The sequence below is a fragment of the Phocoena sinus genome, chromosome 2 (genome assembly GCF_008692025.1).
Source record: "Phocoena sinus isolate mPhoSin1 chromosome 2, mPhoSin1.pri, whole genome shotgun sequence".
NCBI lineage: Eukaryota > Metazoa > Chordata > Mammalia > Artiodactyla > Phocoenidae > Phocoena > Phocoena sinus.
In genome coordinates, this window is record NC_045764.1 from 11,244,522 (window position 1) to 11,259,108 (window position 14,587).

Here is a 14,587-nt window from a genome sequence, read left to right on the forward strand (position 1 = left end):
GAGCCTTTTTTTTTTTTTTTTGTGGTACGCGGGCCTCTCACTGTTGTGGCCTCTCCCGTTGTGGAGCGCAGGCTCCGGACGCACAGGCTCAGCGGCCATGGCTCACGGACCCAGCCGCTCCGCGGCATGTGGGATCTTCCCGGACCGGGGCACGAACCTGCGTCCCCTGCATTGGTAGGCGGACTCTCAACCACTGCGCCATCAGGGAAGCCCCTACTTGTGTTTTAACAGCCAGGTTAAACAGCTTTTCTAGTGTAACAGGGAAGAAAGTGATGGCACTAGGACTTGAACCCAGTTAGGCCTGAGACTGTATGTAGCCTGTACTTGAAACTAAACCACAGTCCCATACTGTCGTTGGGTCCAGATGAAGAGTGTCAGTGGCTGTTACATTCACACTGCCGGTCAGGGTCAGAGCTGCTAGGCAAACTCATCTCTGAGATCTGCGTCCATTGCCCTAGTTACCACTCCATGAATGTGCGATATAAATTGAAAAATGTAATTTAACCCCAGTTTTTCTTTAGATTTATTAGAATTACTTTCAAAATAATTATTTATTATGTTCCACCATCAGTATACTATTCTATTTAAAATTAGGTATCCATTTGTCACGTGTGGATCAAGGTAATCTTGCTTTAGAGTAGGGAAGCAAGAACAGGAATTCTGGAGGGTTCTTTCATATTTTGCAAGTTTGAAGCAGTTAACTTTCTTCTATTTTTTAAAAAAAAGCATTTAAAATAATTATAAGAATAGTACATGCTTGTTAGAAAAGTTTCAAATAATTTAGAAAGGTATAAAATATCCACGCCATCCGCTTCTCCCATGTCCCACTGTGGCATGTCTGACGTGTATTTTAAAATTATCCAAACAGATATGTAGTTACTTTTGCTTTTATCATAAGTAATGGTATAAAATTAACAGGTCAGCCTGTTAACGCAAACTGGTAGGCAGGAATTTTAATCTTACTAGCTTATTTATTCTGCACTTTTTTGTTTGTTTTTCCTGTTTACTAAACAGTAAATATGGTACAGTAATAGTAATACCACCGCAATAGCAATAGGTATGGTAATAGTGATTTTGATGCAAGTCTACTAAAACTGAACTGAAAGATTATTTTAGGACTATTTAGCTACTGTTAGGCACTAATACATATAGTCAAGATCCAGACTGTTAACATTACATTTTATTTAAATGCTCTTTACAATTCTAATTCCAAATGAAGACTTCCGTGAGGCATCTTTCCTTACTCCCCTCTCCTCCCCCCCTCCCCCCTTAAAGAACATTTTGGATCTGTAGGCATGACGGGACTGCTACTATTCCGTTTTCATTAGGTGTGGCTTGAATTTTAAAATATTAATTTTTAAACTACTAAGCTACTATAAGATATAAAACTTTAATACAAGGGTAAAGGAGATTCAAGAAAAAATGTAGAGTGATATATAAAAGGCCTAATGAAAAAAAAAATTGGCTAAGGATTTTTTTGTCATATCCTATTGAATTCCCAAGTGCTAATCAGTCGGAAAAAACCTGAGTGTTGTCTAATTCCATCAAAACTTCTGGATATATATTGGGTTGGCTAAAAAGTTCGTTCGGTTTTAAGTAAAAATGACACATTTTTCATTTTCACCAAGAACTATATTCAACAGCGTATTCATTAACCAAATGAACTTTTTGGCCAACTCGATACTCTGAAGTATCCATTTGGACTTAAACGTAAAAATAAAAATTATTATGAGCCAAATATGCAATTCTTATGACATTGGTTTCAGAAATTTCTGGGCCGTGCTATTTCAGGCAAACTTATTGATACAGGATGATTTTGATGTCATTATAAAGAATATAAATTGACATCATTATATAAAAATTACCTTAAGTGATATTTTGTATTGTTTAATTGGTGCCTATTGACAATTCAGAGATTCCCAGGGGGTAATTAAACCATTGAAATGTCTGACCATGTTGTCTCAGTGAAAGACTGAGTACTTTCTGACTCAAGAGAAAGCATACCACAGTCACAGCTATGAGCAACTTACGGAGTTTAAAATTCTGTTTTCAGAGTGTAAAACCTTATTAATGGGTTCCACGTTCTTCTCAAAGAGTTGAATGTTGTAATCCACCCCAGTGTTTGCACAAGCCCCGTCTAAAGCTTTCCTCTGTAGGCAGTTTGTTTTCTAGAGGAACACTTAAAGGCATCCTGGGAGAAGGGGACTCCTTAAAATTGTCATATCGTCTATTCCTAATTTACATGCCTACGCTTATTCTGGAGATAATTTGTGTCTGCACCGCACCTTTCAGCATAGCCGTAGAAGTTTATTCCCATGACTTACCTGGAACACATACCAAGCGACAGTGGCCTTTGGAGCACTGCTGATTTCCCCATGGATGTTAATTGAATGGTATTGGTTCTCAAACTTTATGAGAATGAGAAACTTTTAAATAGATAGAAAAGCAAACAAGCTCTTTTAGTGTCCATGAACTGAGAGGATATGTGAGGAAATTCAGTACTACTACTGAATGAATTCATACTTTATCTCAACCATATCTGCTTGCATTAGACAGTAGTACTGTATGTGTAAGGTATTCTGTTTAGTCAGTCCACTGTTAACGCGTGGTCCATGTGTGTATATTTAAGGACCCCTTTGCCATGATTTTACCCAGAAGTGGGGACCCATGAATATAGACTATTTAGGAATCTTAGCAATATCTAAAGTATGTCAAATACCTTTTCAAGTATTTAATAGTTCTGGTCATATACTTTTATTATTAAAAGATAATATTCCTCCCCAAATTTGAATAAAGGAGGTATCTCTAAATTATTAGTTCTAGAACAGCATTTCCCAGCAGAAGTTCTAATTGTGTTAAAACCCCGGGGAAAAAATGGGTTCCGTGGCCAAATAAGTTTGTAATTTCACGTTGTTTTACAACGTACATTAACGTAGTAGAGGTCTTGAGAAGTCATGAAGCCCACCAGCCAAACTTCCCCTACATCATCAAGCATAAGGAATACACCACCCCTTTCAGGTAGATGCTTAATAAAATTGCACAAACACGCTCTAACAATACTGTACCAGCAAGTCCACTCATCCACACACAGTTTTCCTGTCACGGAACAGTGCTGGCGCTACTACAATCAGCATTAAAAAGATAAGCTTATTATGTCAGTGGCACATAGCCAAAATGTATATTTTGACTGACTGTATTCATACCTTAGAAATATTATGGCATGCATGTTTTCTTTTAGCTACTGGGCTTTCATTTCTCACTGCATCCTGGTTTAGGTTCTATAATATTCTTTATAAGTTAAAAAGAATTACTCTGGAAGTAATATTTTTTATGTCCATCCAGTAGCTATTTTAATAAGCTTAATAAAATAGGCCAAAAGGTACAGCATTGGAAGATCTTAATTTTTGAGGGAAACCCATTTGATAAAACAGCCATTCTTTCGTTCCAAATCCTAGTGTACAGGCAGCTGCAGTCAGCTGACAGCTTGCGGTTATGCTCTGATTTACAGGGGAAGGAGGAGGTTGTACTATTTTAAATGCATAATAGAGCATTCGTTTTGTCATCTGGAAGCAGAGATGGAAGAAACTCAGGGGAAGTGAGAGGCATCAATGTTGCTCTTGCGGAAGGGAAGCTTTGTGGCACATTATCAGACAGCAGTGCATATTGAAGAAAATATCTGTTAGGAATGCATGTCACCAGATGTATTTTGCTTTCGAGAATGGTAGACAGATCAAATAAGAACCGAATAAAAGCCTGAGAAAAAGATGCTCAGAAGGATACTGAAGTTACTCTTTATGCCTCACTGCCCTTTACTTCTCTTGGTACCTTCCAGAGGAATCAGTATAGATGTATTTTTAGATTGCTGTTCTCCAGCATCAATATGACAACATGATTCTGTCTTTATATCAGTAAGCAGCTTCTACTATGTTTTCCTATTTTCTGCTAGCTACAATTTACAAAGGATGTCACAGCTCTGGTAAGAACTGCACAGAAGCCATTTCCTTGCTTTATAAATCATGTTTTGTAAAGATTTGTAATAAGCCAATCTATTAAAACTGTAAGTTTGCTTAGAGGAATCTCTCCGTGGTGTTAATCTTACTAATTTGCAGAATGTGTTTGTGATATATTATTTTCTTTCTTTCTTTCTTTCTATGTTTGGTTTTCTTTCGTATCCTGTGCATAACTGGTGTTAAAACATAACATCTATCTGCATCTGTATTTTTTTAAGCATCTCACACTCTCTCTTCTCCTAGTACTTTGCTGTTACGTTATGTTTGTGGCTGCACCTGAGCTTTGCAAGCTGTCTAATGCAAAGAGAGGATGTGATGGTAGTCTTGAATTAAGCTTGTTTGGATTAGGGGAGGGTGTGTAACATGACACCACACCTAACTGTCTCAGCTGTTGGACATAGTCCTGAATTATATCGGTTAGCTGTGTTTATAGAGTCTTGTTACTTAATTTGTTATATTTAAGTTGTAGAAAACATTGCTAGATAATTTCGTGAATAATTGATAAAAAATAATTGGAGCTGCATGCCTGCCTGTTAGTAATAGAGAAATGTCTCCTTATAACAGGTAAAAGAGACCAAATAAATTTGTACAATACAATTTTGCATTACCGTAAAATAAAAAAATATAAATTATATACCAGGAAGATGAATTACCTTTTTTCATATTTTACGCCTTTAATATGTACTTAATTTCTTAAATGTGCATATTCTCTATTTCTCCTGGCTGTTGGAGGATTTAATTTATCAAAATGGATTATTTTTAGCGACTCAGTAATCATTAATTGGCAAGACAGTGTTCAATGTAGTATTTATGATAGCAGCAGTGCCTAAAGTGAAGATGTATTTGGTGAAGGTTTTAAATATTTTCACCTTCACTCTGGCAAAAGATCAGAGTCTTGTTTTGCTGAGATTTATTAGGCAGCCATTTAACCTGCCAACTGCTGGGGAAAAAAAAATCATAAAACTTGAAAGTGGAAATTTTTAGAAGCAAGACGTCCGTATCTAATTAATGGTGGCGAGGGCGGGGCGGAGTTTGCTGCGTTTCAAGTCTTTTGAGAAAATAGGCAATTGTAATTTATATTTTTTGCAAATTCTACAATTTATTTGATTTCTGAGAGACTAGCCCTTTTCTGAATTTGTGGAGTACCCTTACACTGTGTTTGCCTGCATGCTTTAGTGAATGCCACCCAAGAGCAGGGCACCGTAAAATAACATAGTGCATCGCAAGAATGGAAACAAGTGTGCCTTTGATGACTCTGAAGTGACCCCTTTCTCTCATCTTCATGTAGGCGTATTCTCAAGATGCCTACCTGAAGGGCAACGAAGCCTACAGCGGCAATGCCCGCAACATACCTGAACCTCCACCAGTCTGCTACCCCTGGCTGCCACCCGCCCCTCCCGCCCCGGTGCAGCCCCCTGAAACAGCTCCTCCAGACTCCTCCACGAGCAAACCGCAGACCAGTCCCCCAGTATTGACGCAGCCCGGCAGGGCCTACAGGATGGAAATACAAGTGCCTCCGTCACCACCAGAGGTGGCCAAGTCAAACACAGCAGTGTGTGTCTGCAGTGAAAGCGTAAGGACTGTCATTGTACCTTCTGAGAAGGTTATAGATTTGTTACCTAATAGAAGCAACCACACGGTTCCCTCCCACAGAACTGAGGAAGTGAGGTATGGCAGGAACGAGCAGACCTCTTTCAAAACAGCATCAAGAACCACATCGCCACCATCCTCGATTCCCACGTCCCATCTAATCCATCAGACCGGCTCCAGGTCGTTGGAACCTTCTGGCATTTTACTTAAATCAGGCCATTACAGTGGACACTCAGAAGGACTGGCAAGCAGCAGGTCTCCAGCTGTGGATTCTCCTCCCGTATCTGTCAATCACTATTCTCCAAACTCCCATCAGCACATAGACTGGAAAAACTATAAAACTTACAAAGAGTATATTGATAACCGGCGGTTGCACATGGGTTGTCGGACAATTCAAGAAAGGTTAGATAGTTTAAGAGCAGCCTCGCAGAGCACAACAGATTATAACCAGGTGGTACTGAACCGCGCTGCCTTGCAGATACGACGTCGGAGCACCTCTCAGGACCGAGTGCCCCAGTCCGTTCAGATTCGGCAACGCAGCGTGTCTCAGGAGAGGCTGGAGGACTCTGTGTTAATGAAGTACTGTCCAAGGAGTGCATCTCAAGGAGCGCTGACATCTCCTTCTATTAGTTTTAGTAACCATAGAACTCGCTCGTGGGATTTTATCCAGGGACAGGGTGAAACCTTAGAAAACGTCCATTCTGAATGCCCACCACCCGATGTAAAGGGAGAACGAAAGCAGACTTACAAGTGGAGTGGATTTACCGAACAGGATGATCGGCGAGGTATTTATGAAAGGCATAGGCAGCAAGAAATTCACAAGTCTTTCCGAGGTTCCAATTTTACAGTGGCTCCGAGTGTTGTGAATTCTGACAACAGGCGAGTGAGTGGCAGAGGGGTGGAATTGGTGTCTCAGTTTAAAAGAATTCCAGCAGATCTGAAACCACTGCAGCCCAACAGAAATTTTCAAACTACCTGCGGAATGTCCCAGCCTCGAGGTATTTCACAAGACAGGTCACCTCTTGTGAAAGTCCGGAATAATTCTCTGAAAGCACCTACGCACGTCACAAAACCACCCTCCAGCCAGAACTCGTTTGTTTCCATCAAAGACCAAAGACCGGTAAATCACTTGCATCAAAACAGTCTCTTGAATCAGCAGACATGGTTAAGGACTGAAAGTGCCCGCGATCACCAAGTGGACACTGGGAAACCCCCCTCTCTATCCGGAGCTTCTGTTAAGCCCACCCCTCCGATGAGTGAGAACGCTGGCACTGCAGATTTGGAATTATCCGTCACTCAAAGGAATCAAGATTTAAATTTACAAGAGGCTGAAATTCAGCAATCAAATGCTGTAGATAATAAAGAAACTGTCATCCTAAGAGAAAAACCTCCAACTGGTCGCCAAACGCCGCAGCCTTTAAGGCATCAGTCTTACATCTTGGCAGTGAATGACCAAGAGCCAGGTTCAGACACCACTTGCTGGCTACCTAATGACGCTCGCCGCGAGGTCCATATAAAAAGAATGGAGGAGAGGAAGGCCTCAAGTACCAGTCCACCCGGTGATTCCTTGGCTTCCATCCCATTTATAGGTGAGCTCACTTAATGGTCATTGGCTAGTACGTCAAATAATTAACACATCTTTTCAGCAAAGTATTTCTAGTTCAACAGGTACAGGAATTTTACACTGTGATCTTAAAACACTTGTTCCACATATTCTACACTCTGCTAAAACCAGAGCCATAAGCTTTTTTTTTTTTTTTTTTTATGCGTTACGCGGGCCTCTCACTGTTGTGGCCTCTCCCGTTGCGGAGGACAGGCTCCGGACGCGCAGGCTCAGCGGCCATGGCTCACGGGCCCAGCCGCTCCGCGGCATGTGGGATCTTCTCAGACCGGGGCACGAACCCGTGTCCCCTGCATCGGCAGGCGGACTCCCAACCACTGCGCCACCAGGGAAGCCCGAGCCATAAGCTTTTACTCTCAAAAATTATTTCTAGTATCCATTTTCCTTTTATTTTTTAAACTTTACATACTCAGTACTCATTTTTAATTTTTTTTTTTTTGCGGTACATGGGCCTCTCACTGTTGCGGCCTCCCCCGTTGCGGAGCACAGGCTCCGGACGCGCAGGCTCAGCGGCCATGGCTCACGGGCCCAGCCACTCCGCGGCACATGGGATCTTCCCGGACCGGGGCACGAACCCACATCCCCTGCATCGGCAGGCGGACTCTCAACCACTGCGCCACTAGGGAAGCCCTTTCATTTTGATTTTAATGAGACAAATCCCCACCGTCTGGGGTGGGGTCAGGAGACCCATCAGCAAACCAGATTGTGCTTAGTTGTTGATTCAGCTGAAACAAAAGCCAAGTGGAACAGCTTTGATCGCTAGTAATCAACCTTTCATTTAAACAGTGCTTTTTACTTTCCAAAGCTTATTTCTTTGTAAATTTTAACTCTGTGGGCCAACTGAAAAGACCTCTTTGTTGTCACATTACTTTGTCTTAGAATCAATCCTGGACTAGATGGGGGGGAATTACTTAAATTACAAGCATGTGCCCTGATCCAGAACACCTATCATGTTGACTGAGGCTTTAGTCTCCTCCCGGGCTTTAGTCTGCTGACATGCCCCAGGTATATTATCCACAAAGCAGCCAGTATGTTTTTTAAAATATAAATAGGATCATTTCACTCCTGATCAGAACCCTTTTTTACTTCCCGTGTTGCTCAGAATAGAACCCAGAACCCGACTGCAGTGGACAAGGCCCTCTGTGATCTGGGTCACAACCCTACTCCACCTCTCACCCCTACCTCCCGTCTTCCTGTGCATGCTGTCTTCACACACGCCAGCGTCCTAGCAGTCCTGAAACGCGCCAAGCACACCCTGCTTCAGCGCCCTGGCACCGGTTCCAAGCCTTGGAGTGCATTCCAGAGAGATTCACAAGACTCGCGCTCTCTCAGTACATTTGGGCCTCTGCTCAGATACTACCTTATCAAAGCAGCCTTTCCAGACCAGCCTATCTAAAATACACACAGAACCTGACATTCTCTATCTCCTTAAGCTACTTTATTTATCTTTATACCACTTGTTTCCACTTGGCATTTGTACTTTTTGTTTATTACATGTTTCTCTGCAGAGCTAAAACATGAGCTGCGTGAGAGCCAGGATTTTAGATCTTTTGTTCACTTCTGTGTCCTTAATGCCTGGCATAGAGAAGGCACTCAATATTTGTCGAAATAATAGGTGAATGATAATTTTGATTTGATGGTTAAATGTGTAGCAAAGCAAAACAAATTTTCATCATAATTACTATGCAGCTCTAAGATATCATATGCTAACAGGATTATCATATATGTCCTTCGTATTCTCTTCATTTAATAAATGAGAAATTTAAGCTATTGAGAGGTTAAATAACTTCCCCAAAGTCACACAGTCAGTATGCAATAGAGACTTCCCTGAGTCAGCCTCATTGCAGAGCACAACTCCAGAGGGCACCATTTATACAGAATGCGTTGTGAACAGCGCCCTCTGGAGGTGTGTGATGCAAGGCTTGCTTTGAGGCCGAGGCCAAGGCCATACTCTCGCTCTACCTGTTACCTCATAGGTTCAGGAAGAGTTTGCCATAATTTTGTAATATATTGTATTCTCTTTCAGTACTGTTTCAGACTTTTTCTCTTCTAGAGAAACTTTATAAGCCATTGAGCTCTTGGACTGTCAGGTGACACTGTCAGAATCAGTTTTTTAAAACAGTCCCACATAACTTATATTTTATAAATGTGGCGTATTCAAGTTGTAAACATTGCAGGGACTCTCAACCTAAATTGTGCTCAACCTAAATTTGTATCTGTACCCTTAAGGCCGGCCTCAAAGAGTAGTAGACTTCCATTGTAGATGGAAATGATAGATATTTTATAGAAATTATGATTTTTTTTTTTTAAACATACAAAGCCCTACAACCCATGGCTGTATTTCCCAGGCCTGTGAGATGTTACCAGAATAATGGCATTATACTTTCTTCCTACTTAGTAAGAATAAGATAATGAAGTTATATTGGAGTAATAATAAGTTCGCTAATTATATCTGTTAATATTTCTAGGTACAGGAATAAATCAAAAGGTTAATTATGCTTTTAAAGAGAAGTTTGGCTAAAATATAAAACAAAAATATATTCTATATACATAAAGATTTAGAATAATTATTAAAATAGACCATTTTGTTGGTTTATTAAAAATAAAAATACTAATTTGTTCTGATCACATTCTACTTTAAGTACTTATTAGAGTCGCCTTAGTTCCTACTGGATGACATCCTCTGTTTTATGAATCATGACTTAAAAGTCCCCCAGCATAGAAATGTCTTTATAATCCATTTATTTCCTATATGCCTCCCAGGACTTTAACATATTGCATATGATTACTCTGGTATATCATTTGAACAGCACCAGTGGAATAGGGTAGAATACAGAACGGAGATATGAACACAGTATTGATTTTACTGTTCAGATGTAAATGCTGTCTATGGATGTAAGTGTTCTTAAGTTCCAAAATTTAATATTGAAATCCTTTTATTATTGAGCTTCAGAGTTTTATCTGACCAATGGGTATTTGTCTTTCCAATCTAGCTTTTTTTTTTGCGGTACGCGGGCCTCTCACTGTTGCGGCCTCTCCCATTGCAGAGCACAGGCTCAGCGGCCGTGGCTCACGGGCCCAGCCACTCCGCAGCATGTGGGATCCTCCCGGACCGGGGCACGAACCCGTGTCCCCTGTATCGGCAGGCGGACTCTCAACCACTGCGCCACCAGGGAAGCCCCAATCTAGCTATTTTTAAAAATATGTGTTTTACTGGGATGACTCCAGCATTGAAGTGGACTAAAAGAGACTATTTGCAATGTTTCTCAAAGTATTTTCTAGGAACACTAATTCCATTTGATAAAGGGGGAAAAACAAAAAAGATCAGTGATCAAATAAATTGAGAAATGCTGGGTTTTGAAAGTTAAACAAGTTTTGTCTGTCTTCACCATAGAACTCTCAGCATCATTAACATGCTCCTATATGTCGTGAATTTTCTAGACAGGATGTAGTACAGTTTGTCTCAGAAGTATTTGACCATGAATCCTTGCTTTCATTTAGAGTATTTCAGTTTAGTATACCATAAAACACACTTTGGAGAATGTTGGCCTATACTCTATGCTATTTTATGGAACATTTAAATTAAAAGGAAGAAAAGCAAAGAATTAAGGCTTGCTGTTGTATCATCACACTACAGGGTCTTTAATAGTCTGTGAATTTAATAGTTATTTTTGTTACTTGAAAACATTATAACCAATGCAAAATAAATAAGTAAGTACATAAATAGGTGCCTTGGCTTTATTCCCAAAATACCACAGAATGGAGCCAATTTATTTACTTAGGTGTCTGTGTAATACAGAGCTAATGAAACGTCTTGCAGAAGGAAAATTTTCCAACATTTCGTTATGCATTCAATATCTCATATTCCTTTGGGGTCACAAAGACTTAGAAAAATGAAGTAAATAAACGACTTTTTTAAAAAATTAGGAATATCGGTCATTAGCAGTAATTTGTTTATGGCCACTCCCACACATACATGCTCTTGTAAAGCTTCATAGTAAGTCCTGAAAATAAATTTCAACATCTTTCACAAGTAAACACAAAACGAGTAATGAGTTCCTAAGTAATCTGTCCTATAGTAGCAGGTATTAAGGTGTATTCTCCAATCCTGATTTTCTATGTTTCTTTTTACTACTCATAACTATTAATATAAAGAAACCAGCTGTATTACCCGCATCGAGTTCCTCTCAAATTCCTTCTCCCCTTTTCTGCCGTACTTTTACTACTTCTTGTTCTTCTCCCCCTAAAGTTGGCCAGTATGTGTGTACTGAATTAGGATTAGCCTAACTAAAACTGAATTTGATTGGTGTAGCCATGCTGGCCCTGGCATTTTAAACCAATTTAGAAGTTTTGTAGGATATAGCTTGATTACAGTGTCTCTGTAGGTAAGTTTAGCTATCTGAAATTTACCCAAAAGGGCTGGGACTGGGTGATTGGGTGACTAAATAACAATTCTGCATTTAATATTCCCTCTTCTTAGCTCAGATTCCCCAAGTTTGAATTGGCATCTTCTTACTAGATAAATTTCTGTGTTCCAAGTTTAGCGAAACTGCTCACCACAGAATAATTTTAGATGTTCATTTATCTTCCTTTTGGTAGTTGGCTTTTATCCCAAAATATTTCAAATTGATCTGTAGCACACCTTATAGAATACTATGCTTATTTCCTTAGGGAAATAAAAATTTTTTAAACTTCGCACTTACAAAAATTATAGAATTGTATCCCTAAAGCAGACTTTCTGGATTTTCAGCTAGTTCCTTTAGTGTTGAAAAGAGATCCAATAGTAACCACACTCTCAGCCAGATCTGTCAGTTTTTAAAATAAATGCAAACCTCAAAAGCCCCCTAAAAAATCCTTGGCTTATGAAAGCCCCAAAGTATTTCATATTCTTACATAAATTAAACAGATACTTTTATCCCTTTTGTGGATTTATTGTTGTAGTCCCCTTGAGCTAGAAGTGACCCTGATAATCCTAGTCCAATTTCTTTATAGGGAATGAATTTAATACCCCGAGGAATTAAGTGTCTTTCACAAAGTCCAGCAAGACAAGTCCTTTGACCCCTCCCCTGCTCAGTCTTCCCATTCCTAACAGCTGGCTTATTCTGTGTGCTAAAATAAATCGTTGCGAAGATGGATTTATGACATCGGTGCCTAATATTTATTAAGCTCTTTTAAGGTAAATGTTGGAATCCTTGAAATTAGTACTTCCAGCATTTGTCAGCTGGCAAGCTGGGTCATCTTTCATACACATGTGCCCCTCACATACACACAAACCCATGAAATCTTACAACCTCTGGTTAACTTGTCTGACCCATGAACCTGCAGACATGCAGCCAAGTAACTGTGACACATTCCCGGTGGTTCTTTCAAGAATGAATACTGATTACTGTTGTATTATTTTATCATTACTGATGATACCTATTTCCTCTCACCTTACAGATGAGCCTGCTAGCCCCAGCATCGATCACGATATCCCACACATCCCCGCCTCTGCGGTCATCTCTGCTTCCACCTCCCAGGTACCCTCCATAGCAGCGGCCCCTCCCAGCCTCACAACTTCAGCTCCTTTAATTCGACGTCAGCTCTCTCATGACCAGGGTACGTTTCAAGGAGCGGTTATGTGAACTGTCTTACGTTCTCAGTTTTCCATTTAGAATACTGTGACACCCCGTGATCTCCTCGCCATTTAAAAAGAATCTGGAAACCACTTGCGCACGTCTAAATGTTGGGTTTTGATTGCAGAATCTGTTGGACCTCCCAGCCTGGATGCCCAGCCCAGCTCAAAGACAGAACGATCAAAATCATACGATGAGGGCCTGGATGATTACAGAGAAGATGCAAAACTGTAAGTCTGAAGCGTGTTATCTTAAATACTTGTTAGTGGCTGCTCAGTATGACCTTGACATGTAAATACTGAATTTACTGATGTCTTTTATATTTTCTAACTTTATGACATTAGAAATGCAAATAAAAAATCAAAGTTGGGGGCTTTCCTGGTGGCGCAGTGGTTGAGAGTCCGCCTGCCGATGCAGGGGACGCAGGTTCGTGCCCCGGTCCAGGAAGATCCCACATGCCATGGAGCGGCTGGGCCCGTGAGCCGTGGCCGCTGAGCCTGTGCTCCGCAACGGGAGAGGCCACAACAGTGAGAGGCCTGCGTACCAAAAAAAAAAAAAAAAAAAAATCAAAGTTGTGACATGATAATACATTCAATTGAATTTTTTAAAAAATTAATGTTTAAAAATCAGTAATACACAAACATAATACAAAAATACATATAAAAATATATATATTAAATAATTACTTCTGCTTTAGGCCTTCAGTCATCCAGTTCTACTCTCAGACATAACTGTGCTATCATTTTCTTTTATATAATTCTAGAGCTATTCTGTGCATAAAGTCATACACACATTTACGTACGCTTATATACGTTTGTGTGCTAATTGTTTTTATAAACACATGATAGGTGCTCTACACACTGATCTTGGAGAGCATTCAGTGCATGTATGCCTGGCTTATTCTTTTTCATGATTGCTTAATTTTCCACTGAGTAGTTATACCATAATATATTTAACTGGTATTCTGTATTCTAACAGACATTTAGGTTGATCAAATCTTATGCTACAACAAATAATCCTTCGGTGCCTATATTTGTACATAGTTCATTTAGCATATACGTGAGTGAGTACAGTTGGAAAAAGGATTGTTACATCAAAGGGTATGTGTATTTTTTACTTCAATATCTATTGTCAGTTGCTCTCCAATTTATTCCTCCTGAACCAGCTGCCTGAGGGGAGTCTGTGTGAGGTGTGGCCAAGGGCAGTGGCAGTGGCTAGCAGGGATTTTTCTAATGATGCAGAGTGGGATGTGTGAACCGTTTTAGCCTTTACTCTCCCTCATTAAAAGGTATCAGTAAACAGCCACATTTCAGAGTCGCCTTCACCTTACCCCAGCTACACAGTGCTTCCTGCAAAGATGGCAGGACCGTGTGTTTCCTCCTTCATCCTCACCTCCCCTGAGGCTCCTGTCACTGGTACCCCCTTTCCTGTTGTTCCAACAAGGAAAGCTTGGTTTTGATCTCTCAGAAAACAGTGCTCTGCAGTTTTGTTTGAGACGTGTAAGCACTGGCGCCCTCTCTCCCCGTATCCACTTTTTACTTCACTGCATTTAACCCCACTTCTTCATATGCTGTAGTTCAGATTACAGGCGTCTCCTGATGTTGTTGAAGATGAGTTTGCATATCTATTTCTGGTTGCCTTGTGGGGGTGGGGGGCTCTGAGAGGAGAGGACAGCGCCATCTTCGATCACACCTTAAAATCCTAAGTTCCATAATGAACTTTGAATTAAAACAACAAGAAAACAACTTTGT

The 14,587-nt window shown here is 40.3% G+C and overlaps 1 protein-coding gene across 6 annotated transcripts in view; it reads left to right on the forward strand.

Annotated features, from left to right (window-relative positions):
• Window positions 1-14,587, forward strand: part of ARHGAP21 (Rho GTPase activating protein 21) — a 128,473-nt gene that overhangs the window by 87,297 nt on the left and 26,589 nt on the right. For all 6 annotated transcript variants that reach the window (XM_032622123.1, XM_032622119.1, XM_032622122.1 and 3 more), the window contains 3 exons: window positions 5,299-7,189; window positions 12,661-12,819; window positions 12,964-13,066. In XM_032622123.1, coding sequence (XP_032478014.1) covers window positions 5,299-7,189; window positions 12,661-12,819; window positions 12,964-13,066 — 2,153 coding nt within the window. The remainder of the gene's footprint in view (window positions 1-5,298; window positions 7,190-12,660; window positions 12,820-12,963; window positions 13,067-14,587) is intronic.